General features: G+C 40.8%; 1 protein-coding gene and 1 long non-coding RNA gene across 3 annotated transcripts in view; both read left to right on the forward strand.

The window, feature by feature from the left end:
• The window catches only part of LOC145434565 (uncharacterized), a 124,381-nt gene that overhangs the window by 98,950 nt on the left and 10,971 nt on the right, over positions 1–14,460 (forward strand). The window lies entirely within an intron of this gene.
• LOC145434541 (alpha-1,6-mannosylglycoprotein 6-beta-N-acetylglucosaminyltransferase A-like) lies at positions 911–14,317 on the forward strand. The gene is made up of 12 exons (XM_080311894.1): positions 911–1,145; positions 2,134–2,266; positions 3,797–3,987; positions 5,374–5,754; positions 5,985–6,114; positions 6,938–7,055; positions 7,403–7,538; positions 8,016–8,277; positions 9,104–9,234; positions 11,907–12,026; positions 12,379–13,591; positions 13,981–14,317. The coding sequence occupies exons 1-11, from the start codon at positions 990–992 to the stop codon at positions 12,727–12,729; spliced, it is 2,109 nt and encodes a 702-aa protein (XP_080168020.1). The 5' UTR covers positions 911–989; the 3' UTR covers positions 12,730–13,591; positions 13,981–14,317.

Raw genomic sequence — 14,460 nt, forward strand, 5'->3', positions numbered from 1 at the left:
GGCGAATCCGTATCTGTACCACAGAGTCACCAGCTGACCTTGTTCGCTGATTAAATTATCGCCGATTAAGGCAATCGGTGATTACTTTTTAATCGACATCTGTGCAATCCACCCTTAAGGACCAGATGCAAAAAGCAAGCTCCCCAGAAGCTGCATCGATTGCCATATGGAGGGCCCAAGAGCAGTGTTTGTTTTTGGTTTACTTGCAATTTTTATCAGTACAGTACACCAAAAGAATAAGAAAAGATAATAATGATGGAAATATAGGAAGGTCTCGAAACGACTTGTAGTAGTCTGTGGAAGCTAACACCCACCTTGGCATAGAGAGACGATGTAAAGAGGAGGCATGCAGACTGAATGAAACGTAAAAGAAGACAGTAATTGAGCGCAAGGGGGCAAAAAGAATATGGTTTCGGTCCTCGTTAGTGGTTACGACTCACCACACACAACCACATACTCCTGAACTGGATCGTGACCAGTGACCATCTCTGATCGATAGGCAAAGCTTTGCTAGTGTGAAGTCATATTGACAGACAATATACTCATACCTCATTTTCTATGACATTTTCAAAATGAATGTAATAGTATCAAGCACTTCACGACGAATAGTGGACGTACAGTTCGATCTGAAAATGGATGGTTTTCCAAATGTCAATCATGTAAGGCATGTGACTTCTAACCCAACGAAGCGTGTGATGATATATCAACCCCGATTACCAGCGGGAACGAAGATATTTACGGGTTTCGAGACTGCTACTAACTTGTCAACGCATATCTACAAGAAATATTAATCCATCTAGTATAAGCATTGTATAGCATTTCAAAAGCACAATACGAACGAGGTTAAACAAGATTGCCTCAGGCCATCATGAATGTTGTATAAAACCAGTATCGATCTCACTAACGAAATATGTATGTAGGACGTGCGTGTGGATATGTATGGCTTACAGGGCGTACGAGTTGATCGCTGAACAGTGAAGAGTTAATGGATGTGGATTGTCAGCATGTGGATTGGATTATCTTTATTGCGCCGAATGGAGAAGGACTATTTGCTAATAGCTGTATTTTGTGCAACGATTGCATTGATGGTGATTGACATTATAAGTCTGGAAACACTGGATGCCATTTTCAAGGAGAATCGAGAGGTAACTGTCAAGCTATCAGTACGTAGAATTACTACATCATTTTGGGATCCATGGTGCGTTTTGCGGAACGTAGTGTGATGAAGACGATTTCAAATATGACCTTGATATTAGACCGTTTGGTTGCGTTAACATTAAATTGTAACATACCGGGTATCAATCAACATCGCTGGTATAATATATTTGAGCACACGAAGTTATCATTCACATTACGATTTTCAGTAACATCAATACGAGTTATCGGACGCAAGCCTTATGTATCAGGGTAAGGGGTTGCATAGGATGCTGAGACGAAGTGAAATAATAGTAGACACTGATCAATGTTAAGATTGTACTATACGCCTCTAATAATCCATAACTATAGCATATGTGAGGACTTATTGAGACTATACAATGTAAATGGCGCTGAGCATTAGACTAATAAATGCATTTAATGGTTTGTCAGTGACTTACCGCATAGCAAGCATGTGCTCTGGATTATAGTATAAATATTATACAATCTATATAGCATACTGATTTCGCAGCCATGTGCAGCAGTTAAATGGTGGCGCGAGTTTTGCGGAACATGCTTCCATGCTTTTAGCTTTCATTCATAGCATTTATCGATTGCTTGATTATGATGATGAATGCCAGAATACTCTACTCAACGCTTGACATTACTGGAATACGAACTGATATATCGACTTGGCCTTTTGTAAGATGTCCCCTATTTTTGTCGATCTTACTTTATGCTATTTTCAACTACTTATTATTCAATGTAGCCTATTCATGCCGCATTTCAATCTCACCTCTGCCCACAAAGTCGCTTCGACACGTTACTATCTTTACATTTTATGACTTTTATGCGTGCGTTGCTTACCATTTTCTATTTAATTCTCAAAGCCCGATGTGTGGTAATCAATTATGATATGTCCATTTTGCGGCACGATACATGTTTCATCTAGTTCCCGATGATATAAATACAACATTTCACTTTTATTTCTGCAACAAGCCCGTGTTTCACACTGTGTCTTGCGGCACCCGTACCGTTCAAATAACCGACCGAAAATGTGCCAAGCGTCTTCTTTATCTTCGCCGAGTTGAACGGCATGACTGCTTCCGTCAATATGGAATCTTCAACGAAGGTATGCTACTGTCTACACCAGTGGACGGGAACCTTTTTTGTCCGAAGAGCCATATTGGCCCTATTTTTCCCATCTCAACTCCCAAAGAGCCATACATGCCATTCAACTGTTACGTCACAATTGAAAATTCATGACGTCATCATAGCACTAATTCGGAGTCACTACATGACATTCCTCGTGTGCGCCATATTCTCTCTGTTAAAACTGGTATTTATTGCTCGAAAATAAAGCTCGAAACGAAGGGTAAGCCACTGACGGGCCAAGCCTCACCATTGATAATACAATCCACCGTAAGTAGATCAGAATTTGTTAAAACTGATGATATTAATCGAACGCGACTGTTACACTGATTCGGAAAATCTTAAGACTCATCGACTTCTCAATTCTCAAAGTATTCGGTGGTAACATAACGTTGTGCTACACGCCTACATTTATCAAGAACGTGAATAGCTATGGCGTTGTTTGTAATTCGATTTTGTAATTGTGAATGTCATATCCACATCCACAGCAGTTCATTCCGCGCCGTAGATCAGGAAGACAATAAGTATTTTAAAACTGCATTTTGAATGGGCGTCGCCATGTATGCTATGGTCTTTGATTAATCAACGTATCGCTCAATAAAAGATTTCGAGTTGGGTACATAAAATTCGCGACAGTAACTTGAATTTGATGATTTTGAAAAGAGGGGGTCCGAGCCCCTAAACCTGAAGACGGCATCGTCTTTACCTCTTAAAGACATGTTTGTTTATCCTGCTACGAGAATAATTATTCAGGTCGTGATGAAAATTTACCAACAAGTCGCTGCAATATTAATCAATTCAGTTCAAAAATATATATTTGGGAGGGAGCCATATCATTTACCCAAAAGAGCCATGTATGGCTCGCGAGCCATAGGTTCCCGACCACTGGTCTACCTCTACACTCTACACTACATCCAAGCTCTTGATTTAAGCTGTGCGGCGTAGCGAACATTTCTTTTTATTCATACCTGAGAATCGACGCCGAATATGGCAACAGCGTGACGCACAATGCCCAATGCCTATACATACGACCATGCATAACATGCCGGCATTGCATATATTGCGTTCTCGATAATGTCCATTCTCTGTGGTGTCCATTCCCGGCAATGTCCATCCTCGCCGGTGTCCATTCTTGGTAAAGGCATTCATGGTAATGGTTTACTCGGTATTTACCTGACACCTAAGAAATCTATCATCGCGAATTTACCAGAGTACATGCTTCTCTACACCTGGTTAAGGACTTCACGCCACTGGGTCAACGGGATCACAGATGAGGGTTTCATTTATTCATACCTCTGTGCTACAAGTCCATAACGTTCCGTACATAGGACGCGTCTAAAGGCGCCTTTGTCCTCTACATATTTCCAACTTGTGTTTTATATAATATGCATCATCAAGTAATGGAGCAATGACGTCACGACGTTGTTCAATAAAGTTCGCCCCGTCCTAAATGTTTCTACCGCCACAACCAATTTTACATTCTGGCTACGTCTATCTTTTTATATTACAGTGGCCGATTGCAAGTTACTGCAATACCTGATCTTCATTGAAAAAGTATGCCCACAGTCACTGGCGCCAGCAGTCCTCGAAAATGAACCCGTTGGAACTAAAGCCGACGTGATACAGAGTAGAAGTGTTAAAATAGCAAATAGGACAAGGGACATACAAGGCCTTCTGGCTAAACTGAAAATATGCGGGCACGTAAGTATTATCCCTGAACAACACTACAGTGGGATCTGGGCAAAGGTGATCATGCAATGACGAATAACTCGCACTTCGTCGGAGTACACAGCATACAATCCACGGACACATAGAGAAAACGTGGTTGCAATTTTCTTCTCGCCAATATCTCGAAAACGGCTTTAGCCACAACTAAACTAATAGTCGCGTTTGACGTCACAGCCTAACTCTAGGAGTTATTATTATTATTATTATTGGATACGGCAGTGGTGCTTTTAGCCAGGTTAAGGCCTTGTGCTCCACGACATTGCAATTACACGGACAGTACACAATGAATTTCATTTTTTCGGGTCTCTGACGTTCTTCCATTCTCGCTTCATCGGCGTATCTTTGCTTCACTTTCTCATTCTTCTTGCACTCTCACAGTCTCTTTCACGCACACTTCATCAGTTGATAATCGTCTCTGTTGCTACCGAATTACAGCTCGGCTCACTGTAGCTGGGCTTTTTAATGTCACTGACTAGCAGTGAGGTCGGCGATGAGGAGCCCATAGAACCTCCGACACATAGTAATTGGTCCGAACCGGGATTCGAACCACCACCATTGGTGTCGTGACGCAGGCGCTTAACCCACTGCGCCACTCGCTTCCCCAACTCTAGGAGTTATACAAGCTGATACCAGACACTTGAGTGCTATGTTTGTAGAATACACTCCCAGTTCCGCATGACAATTAGTCACCATAAACTTGTTAGATTTTACTCTTTTAATTTTGATATAGTATATTCATATTGAAATGAACCCGAATATTTTCGGCTGAAACTCTTCAGGGGTAATAAATCATACATATATCATTGGGAAAAGCCGTCAGTAACTGGCATATTATAGTTCTGTATCACTCCAAGAAGCTCCTTTAACTTTGGAAAGTAGACACTATGGTTTCGGATGAGTCTGCATCCCTTTGTGAGTTAAATTGTCGTCGTAACTGCGTGAAATAACCCCCGCATTACTGTGACTGATCATACTTTCAGAAATTGACCTTTTTAGTGCCATTAGAAATTTCCGATAGTGGCGAAGATCCGTCTTGCAACTTCTTATTTAGTCATGTGCGATTAACTACGAAAACTATTGCGGGCCTCGATCAAATAAACTATCCACTTATAATACTAATACTACTTATACTTGCGTACTTTCAAACTTTTGATTCTCTACGTTCGCTTGAAATAGTTATCAAATACCTTGGAAACATAAGTATTTAAACTTGTGCTCAAGTAGAAACCTTCAGTAATAGGCTACTTATACATTCATACTTAGTAGCAAGGGTGAGTAGGCCTACTGTGATCACATCTGTATCCAGATCCAGGTAGAGAATTGTATATAAACTGAAGTCTTATGGGGATTCAACTACAGGTGTGCGATTGGATGAGGAATCGGATAAACTCCACGAAATCACACTGGTTCAAGGCAGCGAATGACTTTTTTGCAAACACTGAAAAGTACCGACTGTATGGGAAACGCAGGCAACTTACCATATTGCTTCACATGGGGCTTTTGTCGAACGAGCACGGACTTGACTTTGGTCGGAAAGCATTTGCAGGTGGACCACTTGGAGAGCTGGTGCAATGGGCTGATTTATTAGCCGTCCTATATTATTTGGGGCATGAGGTGGTGCTATCCTGGTCAACGGATAGACTGAGAGAAATTTTGATTGACAAAGAGAAAAGCTTCAATACCTGCAAGCGAGCTCTGATTGCAGATTTGGTTTTTACGGATATTACTGGAATTAATCAGGCATGTGAAGAGTTTTTACTTCGATCTAATCAGCCCAAATTGCTTATTACATTGTTGTAGGTGATATCCCGTTACCGCAGTCAACTTGTATTTTGAATTATATATATTTCCAATATAAAAGTAATATCGGGCATGAAAACTACACCTCATAAAAATCCCTGAAATCTTGAGATTGTCACTGAAGTAATGTCAATCCAATGCCTTGGAAATATCATCCTCCTTTTACGCAGATGCGTCGAATTTTAGGTACCATCCACTTCTATCGGTGCCGTATGAGAATTCTAGACGTGTTTGGAACTGAACCCGAATTCAATCATCCAAGATATTGCCGAACGAATAGTAAATGCAATAGATGGGGAGGTAAGTCACTTATCAATATATCGGACTCTCTAATACCAATTGTAACACTTCTCAACCCTTCAATGGTGGATATTTCGCGGCAAGACTACGGAAATTAAACTTAAAGCATGAGTTAACATCATTGCGCATGTGTATAGCCCATAAATACACCAATTAGCTCACTTATATTTTCAAAGAAGTTTGTAATGCCTCATCCCGTAGTTCCCATACTCTATATCAGTGGTGTTCCTGCGCGGCAGTTCAAATCTTGCGCTGCCGAGGCGCAGAAGCCCGTCTAATGGGTTGTCTGCGGATGCTAATCGTTGTAATTCATACACGTATTCCATGAATTTAATAATGCAATGGTACGCTCAAGTCGGATTCGAATGAAGATATAGCTGACAAATAGTCAACTCAAAACGGGTCGCGGGCCATTTTTCAAATTTCGTAGCGGCTGTGGGCCGCATAAATTCAATATCGATATAAACTAGGCAATCACGCTTTAAAACGTTACGTTAGTACAACACTGTCCTACTTAACGTAAGCGATGGATATAGTGTCGACAAAAGAAGTAATGTTTTATTAAAGGAATACAAATACAACAAAAAATCATTATCATCAATTTCATTTTATTTTGAACTCCGAGCTGTGCACGATTCCTGGAAGCGCTTCTCAGCGACTAAAGAATCGATAATGGGGCTAGCGAGATACGTTACTAGCTGAGAGACCATCTCCACGTAAAGCTTGATATTTTGGGGAAGCCTAAGGCAGTGGTTCGCAAACGTTTAAGACACGCCCGCCGCTCCATATATGATCGGTAAAACTATTTTACTATTTGATGTAGGAATAGGTTTAGACCCGAGACAGTTTTTCACACAATTTCCTCACACTCCCGACAACTCTTTTCTGGGATTTGCGGTTCATCAGGCTGTCGACGAGGAAGTGGACGTCAACGTAGAAAGGTATAGTAACGTGTAGTAATATGAAATCAGGAGGAACCTGAAATAATCATCATCGAACACTTCCTGAGTCGCAGTTAGGCAAAATTCTCAGTAACATGTGATCATCTGAAAATGTCTTTTATGAAGAGCGTATGTCTAGGTAACCTAGGATATAAACCTTCGCCCAATGAATACCAAAATATTGGTGGCTCTTGTATCTTAAAGTTATAATTCTAATAATATGCCATACTATAGACCTCCTAAATTTGGATGTGTGCTTGAACCACCACTGAATATATCTTGTTTTAACTGCCATATAATTGGATGCATTGTAATTTTGATTGTAGAATTTTTATTTTAAAAAATAGGTGTCTCCTTTACGGAAAGCAGCTGAAATATTACAACAACAACAACAACAACAACAACAACAACGTTGGAACAAACTTTTTGGATACTGTGCGCAAATATTTTCCGGACATGCATGCGACAATGGCGAAAAATGAGGTATAATATATCCCATGCAAAACAATGCGTTGCAATTACCATGGCTGATATCATACATGTCATATATTCTTTTTGGATCATAATACACATTATTTCAATGGTAAGTTTTACTGGACCAAATAAGAGTATTGATGACAATATTTGGTATCATTTTGAACTGAATTAGTGATAACTTGGTGCTTAAAACGCTCTGGATGTCATCAACTTACGACACACTGATGCGGGACAATACTTGGTGCAAATATCAGATTTTTTTTTCTGAGGTCATGCACGATGGTACCTGAAAACTATTTCTATTTATGAACCCAATTAAGGAAATTGTCAACACTGATTCCCGGGAGCATTGCAATGACGATCCATGTATTTTTGCAAGACAATATATTATGCATCGAATATTTTCGTACTGTTATATACGTCCTTGAAATAGAAAACACGGAGAAGCACACCCCTTTATCTTGAATTATGATACATTTCCAGATCACAAGCAAGACCAAACAACTTCCGAGTTACGTAATAAATCACGGCGCAATGAACCAGAAAGAGTTCCTCGAGCTACTTCGCAGTTCGAGATTGTACGTTGGATTAGGACAACCAGTGGAAGGGCCAGCGCCGCTAGAAGCCATCGCGAACGGAGTGACTTTTCTCAATCCCAGATTTTCGCCACCATTGCAATATCACGTTGATAAGCCCACAAACAGGACGTTAACGTCGCAGCAACCGTATGTGGAGATGCATATTGGTAATATAGAAATATCAATGCGTGCTAACATTAACGTAGACGCCATCGCGTTTACGGTACTTGAAAATTAACATTTTACCATCTATATTATAAAAAATCATTGGAAGGATAATCTTCATAGGGTCTATTTACTTGATATGAAACAGATTACCAAATAACTCTTGACGATATAGGGCAGCAATAAAAAGTCCTCGAAATCAAGTTACAAATACCTTTAGTTCCGGTATCTAATATTATGTCCTTGCAAATTCATCTCTACGAGAATGCAAACCCCTTTTTCTAGATTCGCGAATCTTCTGAATTTCATTTACAATCAAGCATACACTGCATGCGTGTTTTGCAATGCGATGACTACAGTGAGAGCCTAAAAATGTTACCCGTCGTTCGTTGTTTGTAGCATTCATGGCGTTTGTCGACTACTATGGCAATTTACACTATTCCAATTTTCATCATTTTCAATCCGTAACTGCCGACTTGTAGCAATGTCCACTATACTAGGATTTTATAAGACGCCGCCTACACGGACAGATGTGAAGAGAAAATGTTGTCTGTCCGTCTGTCGTGATTGAATTTTTTTGCGATCCCTAATGTATGGTGACTCCTATGTATATTGTCGCTTCTATGATTTCCTTCCCACACATTAGGAAGCATTACGTCCACCTAAACTGCAACTGGTTTATGGCGATGGCGAACAATTTGAAGTATTCGCCTGATTTCCTCAATATTTACGGAGTTAGTTTTATCACTAATGGTATAAGTCTGCACATCATAGATTTAGCCAATAATATTTAGTAGGTAATATATTTTATATTCTTGCAACAACCAGGTCAACCTTACACCTACACCGTAAAGATTGACGATAACACGGAATTAAACGCGGTGTTGAAGAAAATCAAGCACTCGAAGCCAAATAAAAAGAAAGTCCCATATGAGTTCACACACTTGGGATTCCTCGAGGTGACTGCATATTAATCCAGCGATAATCTCGGCTAACCATAGCAGCCGTCCCAAGCACATAGCCAAGAATGTGACGAAAAACTCTCTTTAATTTTGTCGATAGTGCCGACACATAGGAAGTGCGACATATTACAAAAATGTTGTGGATTAAATTTTTTTTAACACCCGACATTGCGGCTTTTGTTTTAGCTGTGGTGCCTGGTGCTGGACATTTCCATTCACAAGCATAGGCTACTATGTTGGCTATTAATCTTAGTGAATAAACTCTCGTTTAGCGTAAGCCAGTGGTTCCCAACCTTTTTCGGTGGCAGCGCCAAATTTAGAATTTCAGAGTGCGGTCGGGGCCGCACGAATACCAGGGCAATGAAACGAACCCAAAATAGTAACCAAAATATGAAAATTGGCATTGTTCCGATCATTCGCTTGACGCCATTGGCCATTGTGTTGCCGCGCTCCCGTTGTTCAGAACAATCAACTTTTGCTGGCTATTTCGGAGTAGTTTTAATGCCCTGGCGAGATTTCAATTCGTATTTTTGGAATCAGTGCTACACTTGCTTTCGATAAACACCGACATATCAAATTATTCGGACGCTTGGGTCGCGAGCTATAGGACTACCAATCATGCTGCTTCTTGCCGGCTAGCAGTACGCATCTCGGCGTATTCAATCGTGAGTCACTTGTTGCACATCTATCCGTAAATTAGTTATCAATACCCAGGGCCGTAACAGCACTTCGTCAGCCCCCCCCCCAACGTTGCTCTTGGCCCCCATAGGGTAATAAACCGAACTTCGAAGCCCCCCAGCCCCCCCTCAGGCTAGATGGCTGTTTAGTGTTTCCCGCTATTTAACATCTAAATCGGGTGTCCGTTTTAGGCAGCTTCTCTCGACTGATCGCGCGAGGCGCGAAAATTTTTCATAATTCATGATTGAATCAATCAATATAATCGGCAATTGCATATATATTGGTATCAAGGTTTATCCTCTCTCTGCTCACGTAATCAGATTGACCGGTTGAGCCGAGTGAGTTGTGTTTGAAAAGGTAAGACCACTCAATAATAATTAAACATGTCCGGGCGTATACCCGTTGGCAGGAACGAAACAGCACTTCGTCATGCCCCCCAAAACACGTAGGTCTTGTGCTGCCATAGAGGGATAAACCGACCCCCCGTGCCGTTGTTCGCGTCTGCCAGGAAATCAGGATCACCGTTTAGTGAGCCAGCGTGGAGTGCGAAAATTTTCGATAATTCAAAATAAAATAGGTCAATAAGATCGGGAATTGCATATATATTGCTATCAATTACTTGTCCGCTCTGCTCACATAATCAGATTTACCGGTAGAGCTGCTGAGTGAGGTGTCTTGGAAACTGTAGGGCCCGTAAATAATAATTAAACATATTCGGACGGGCGGACCCGTTGGTACGACTTCGTTACATGATGTTATTTCGCGATCTCCAGTCTGCTCACTTCGCGACCTCCAGTCTGCTATATCGAAAAATATAGAATCGCCCAAACGTACTAAACTAAAAGATGCACACGATTTCAAATTGGTAGTTCTTCACTGGCATATAATTCTTCCCTGCGGGATGGTAGCCTATTTGTCTCGTGAGGTTCAGATTGCCAAGAAAGGAACATTCGGCGCCAGTCATATTTCGGCGCCTATGGTCAATTATAAGCTACCTATATGTATTTTGTATAAACATAACGAAGTTTTCGGTCAGCGTAAGGGCAGTCCTTTGCGGCCAAGGTTTTCTCGCTGCCGATCGTTCTGGCACACTTCTTGGAGTCGCATGTTACAAGGCCTAAAACTTTATATGTCTTCGTGCATCGTGGCGCGGTAATGGCCAACGCCGATATGCCCACTTCTATAGATCTTGCGTATTTTATCTTGCTGGAAGAGTACCCAATAATTAGGGTATTTTGAGATTTGAAATCGCGCGTATAGCGCGAAAAATTTTTGAAAAAGTTGCATAAAATACTCTATAATTTATGCTAATTCACTAAATAATTTTGGGCCCCCTTCGAGCTCGCTCCCCCCAATTGGGGGGCTTGGGGTGCGGCAGTTACGGTCCTGTCAATGCCTATATCTATACCTATAGGTACTGCTCGTTCAACAGGAAAGTTAGCGCACATTACATTGAAACAGCAGTGACGTAATCTTAGCAGTCTACTCACAACTTTTCTGCAATCCTAATTGAAAACTCCTGACTCCAAGCCAAGCAAAAGTCGATTTCTCAATATTTTTGTGGGGGCCGCAAGAAGGCTAGCTGGGGGCCGCATGCGGCCCTTAGGGCCGCGGTTGGGAATCACTGGCGTAAGCCGAGCTGCTTAATTAGTTTTTCGACTTATTTCCACAGTTATCGGACAAACGGTATTATCAGTATCAGTCATGCAGTCATGCTGGTATTAATCTTTTTAAATATTAGAACACGGCCTGGACACCAAATCAATGCATAACTTGGGTGGTGATAATTAGAATAAGATTGGAGAGCTTGACATTAGCAAACATGCCACCTATACGGCTTCCGACGACGAACTCGTAGGTAACCTGCCAATATAAACAAATAAACATATATTGAGCTAAATAAGGAGGTAAGTCAAGTACCTTAGGAACCACCGAAATCACAGCTATTACAGCGAATCTTTCCTGAGAGGTGAATATGCCTCAATTTGCAGAGAATCAACGCGTATGTTGAGAACCAGGATTTTTGTAAGGAGCAATACGGCTACGACATTTCCACAGGAGCGATCTGGCGTAATCCCGAAATGACGTGGCCACCCCTATCGTCATTGAAGGTATGTGGAATTTTCAAACTATATGTTCTTGTACGCTCACACTATAGTTGAGACATGGTCAAAAATAGTCATTTGTGGTAATCGAGTGCAAGGAGAAGTAAGCCGGTGAATTTTTACTCAATTTCAAATAAAAATTCAGATTCTCAAGGCATATACCAAAACTAAGTGATAGCTGCAAGTTTTAAATTAACATTGGTTAAACACTGCAGTCATACATATGCTCTCTCTTACTCAGTTTTCATGATGATTGCGATCTTGAAAAATGCGAATCTATACAGATGCTAGTTTATACTTGAAAAAATAGATCGTATTTTGTTGCTAACCCCCTGGCTACCTGGATGTCTTTTCACAGATTAAATTATCCAACAAAGTGGAATCGTGTGCTTCATGCTGCAGAAGATATAATCTGACTTGTGATCGGAGCTATTTTCCTATTATAAATCAAGAGACGCAATTTGATCAATTCGGATTCGAATGCACCAAATTCAAAACATTTCCATCCAGAGCACCACGTTCGAATTCAGGAACAATGGAAGATATTTGTCACGCACCTAGCATAGATCGGAGGACTGATTCCTGCACCATTCAGAACGATAATTTGCTGATGTCCTGCGCATGCGTGCCCGCTCCCTACATTGAACGATTGTGTCCATGCAGAGGGTATAAACCAGATAATATTGCTATGTGTCTGCATTGTGAGTAACACTGGGCCGAAAGAAAATCTTCATAGCCGAAGCACTGCAGGCAATGACCACTGTGTACTAGGTGCAATATCATATTCCATCTTAAGCGATATAAAAATTTCTTTTAATGTACACCGTTAAAAATATTCTATGCCAATTTACTAGTCTGGTCCTGGCAGCAGTTTTACGGCTCTGAGACCGGTAAATTTCAATATAAAATTCCTGCAAATATTATAGACCGTAATTTAATTTTACAAAGACTGACTGTTAAATTTTTTACGGAAAATTCTCGTCACCTGATGCACCAGAAAACGGCTGTAATACCAATTTACTAGTCTGGTCCAGTGCAGCAGTTTTACGTTCCTGAGACCAGTAAATTTGAAAAATGTTTTCCCGTATTTGAATTTTAAAAATACTGACCGTAAATATTTTACGGGAAATTCCTGTAAATAAAAATAACGTGAAACAGCTGTAACACTAGATTACTGGTCTGGTCCAGTGCAGCAGTTTTACGTTCCTGAGACCAGTAAATTCGAGAACGCTTTTCCCGTATTTTCTTCATATTACTGTTTCCACTGAGTAACCACACGTTTACTTTCCTGTCGTAAATACACGACCCCAAATGACCACACTCTTGTAATCTTTCGGCAATTTTATTGGTCACTGCCAAATGCCAACCACAAATGGTTACTGCTTAATGCCAATCACATATAAAAGTCATCATCAACTAGAAATCGGCTCGGGTTTATTATTTGGTAATTCATATCGACAACTAATTCATTTGCTGCTTGCTAAGATTTTATGTCTAGTATCACATTTCCAACGATCCGTTCTATACTTCGTTCTCCTTATATTGACATGAAGCTATATCCTGCTAGCCCAGTGGTTCCCAACGTGGGCGATATCTTCCCCCAGGGGGCGATTTGACGGTTTAGGGGGCGAAAATGACGAAGGGGGCGACAGGGGGGCGACAATGGACAAAGAGGGCGACGGGGGGCAAAAATAGCGAAGGGGGCGATAGGGGGGAGATGAAGCGTTAAAACGGCTGACATTCTTTTTTTTCTGTCAACCCACGGAAATTTAGTTACAAAAGTGTGTGTGTCAAATTAGACATCGAGCCGAGACTTTGACCTTTTTTTTAGTCAACCCGCCGGTGATTACAGTTTGTATGCCCATTTTTCGGTACACAAAATTTGGGGGGCAATGATCGGTGTTGATGTTGAAAAGGGGGCGATGGGTCGAAAAAGGTTGGGAACCACTTTGCTAGCCAGAGCTTTATATTGAGACATTCATCAATTTTGGTGCGATTCCAGTATAGTCTTAGGGATTTTATTTTTCGCTGATTTCATATTCGACTATTGTTTGACTATGATTCAGATTTTAGTGACCAATCCTCATTGTAATATTTATATAAACCACATGCGTGTTAATAACGTGATCAAATGTTATACGTATGTATACTGTACTATAGTGCCATGCTTGAATATTGGCTAGTTTATTGCTCCTTCGTAAATCACATGCATGGGATATATTTTGACACATTCCTTTCTCGTAATAACGCTCAGTGGCAACTGAATTTACTACATTGGGATTACCCACTTCTACCTATTCAATCGAGATTACACCAGTGGTTCTCAACCATTTTGGCTTCGCGACACCATCTGAAAAAGAATTTTTGTTCGTGGAACCCTATCACTTCGAGTTTCCTGATTTGAAATAGAAGATGATGACAATAAAAGAAGACTACAAGA

Source organism: Botryllus schlosseri, chromosome 1 (genome assembly GCF_051294905.1).
Source record: "Botryllus schlosseri isolate E-star chromosome 1, Bs_hap1, whole genome shotgun sequence".
NCBI lineage: Eukaryota > Metazoa > Chordata > Ascidiacea > Stolidobranchia > Styelidae > Botryllus > Botryllus schlosseri.

Excerpts from the sequence above, each read along its gene's own strand:
- LOC145434541 (XM_080311894.1), top strand. The coding sequence starts at position 990 with ATGTGGATTGTCAGCATGTGGATTGGATTATCTTTATTGCGCCGAATG. Across the intron at positions 1,146-2,133 it reads TTTTCAAGGAGAATCGAGAG|CCCGTGTTTCACACTGTGTC; the intron begins GTAACTGTCAAG and ends TTCTGCAACAAG. Across the intron at positions 6,115-6,937 it reads TAAATGCAATAGATGGGGAG|GAATAGGTTTAGACCCGAGA; the intron begins GTAAGTCACTTA and ends TATTTGATGTAG.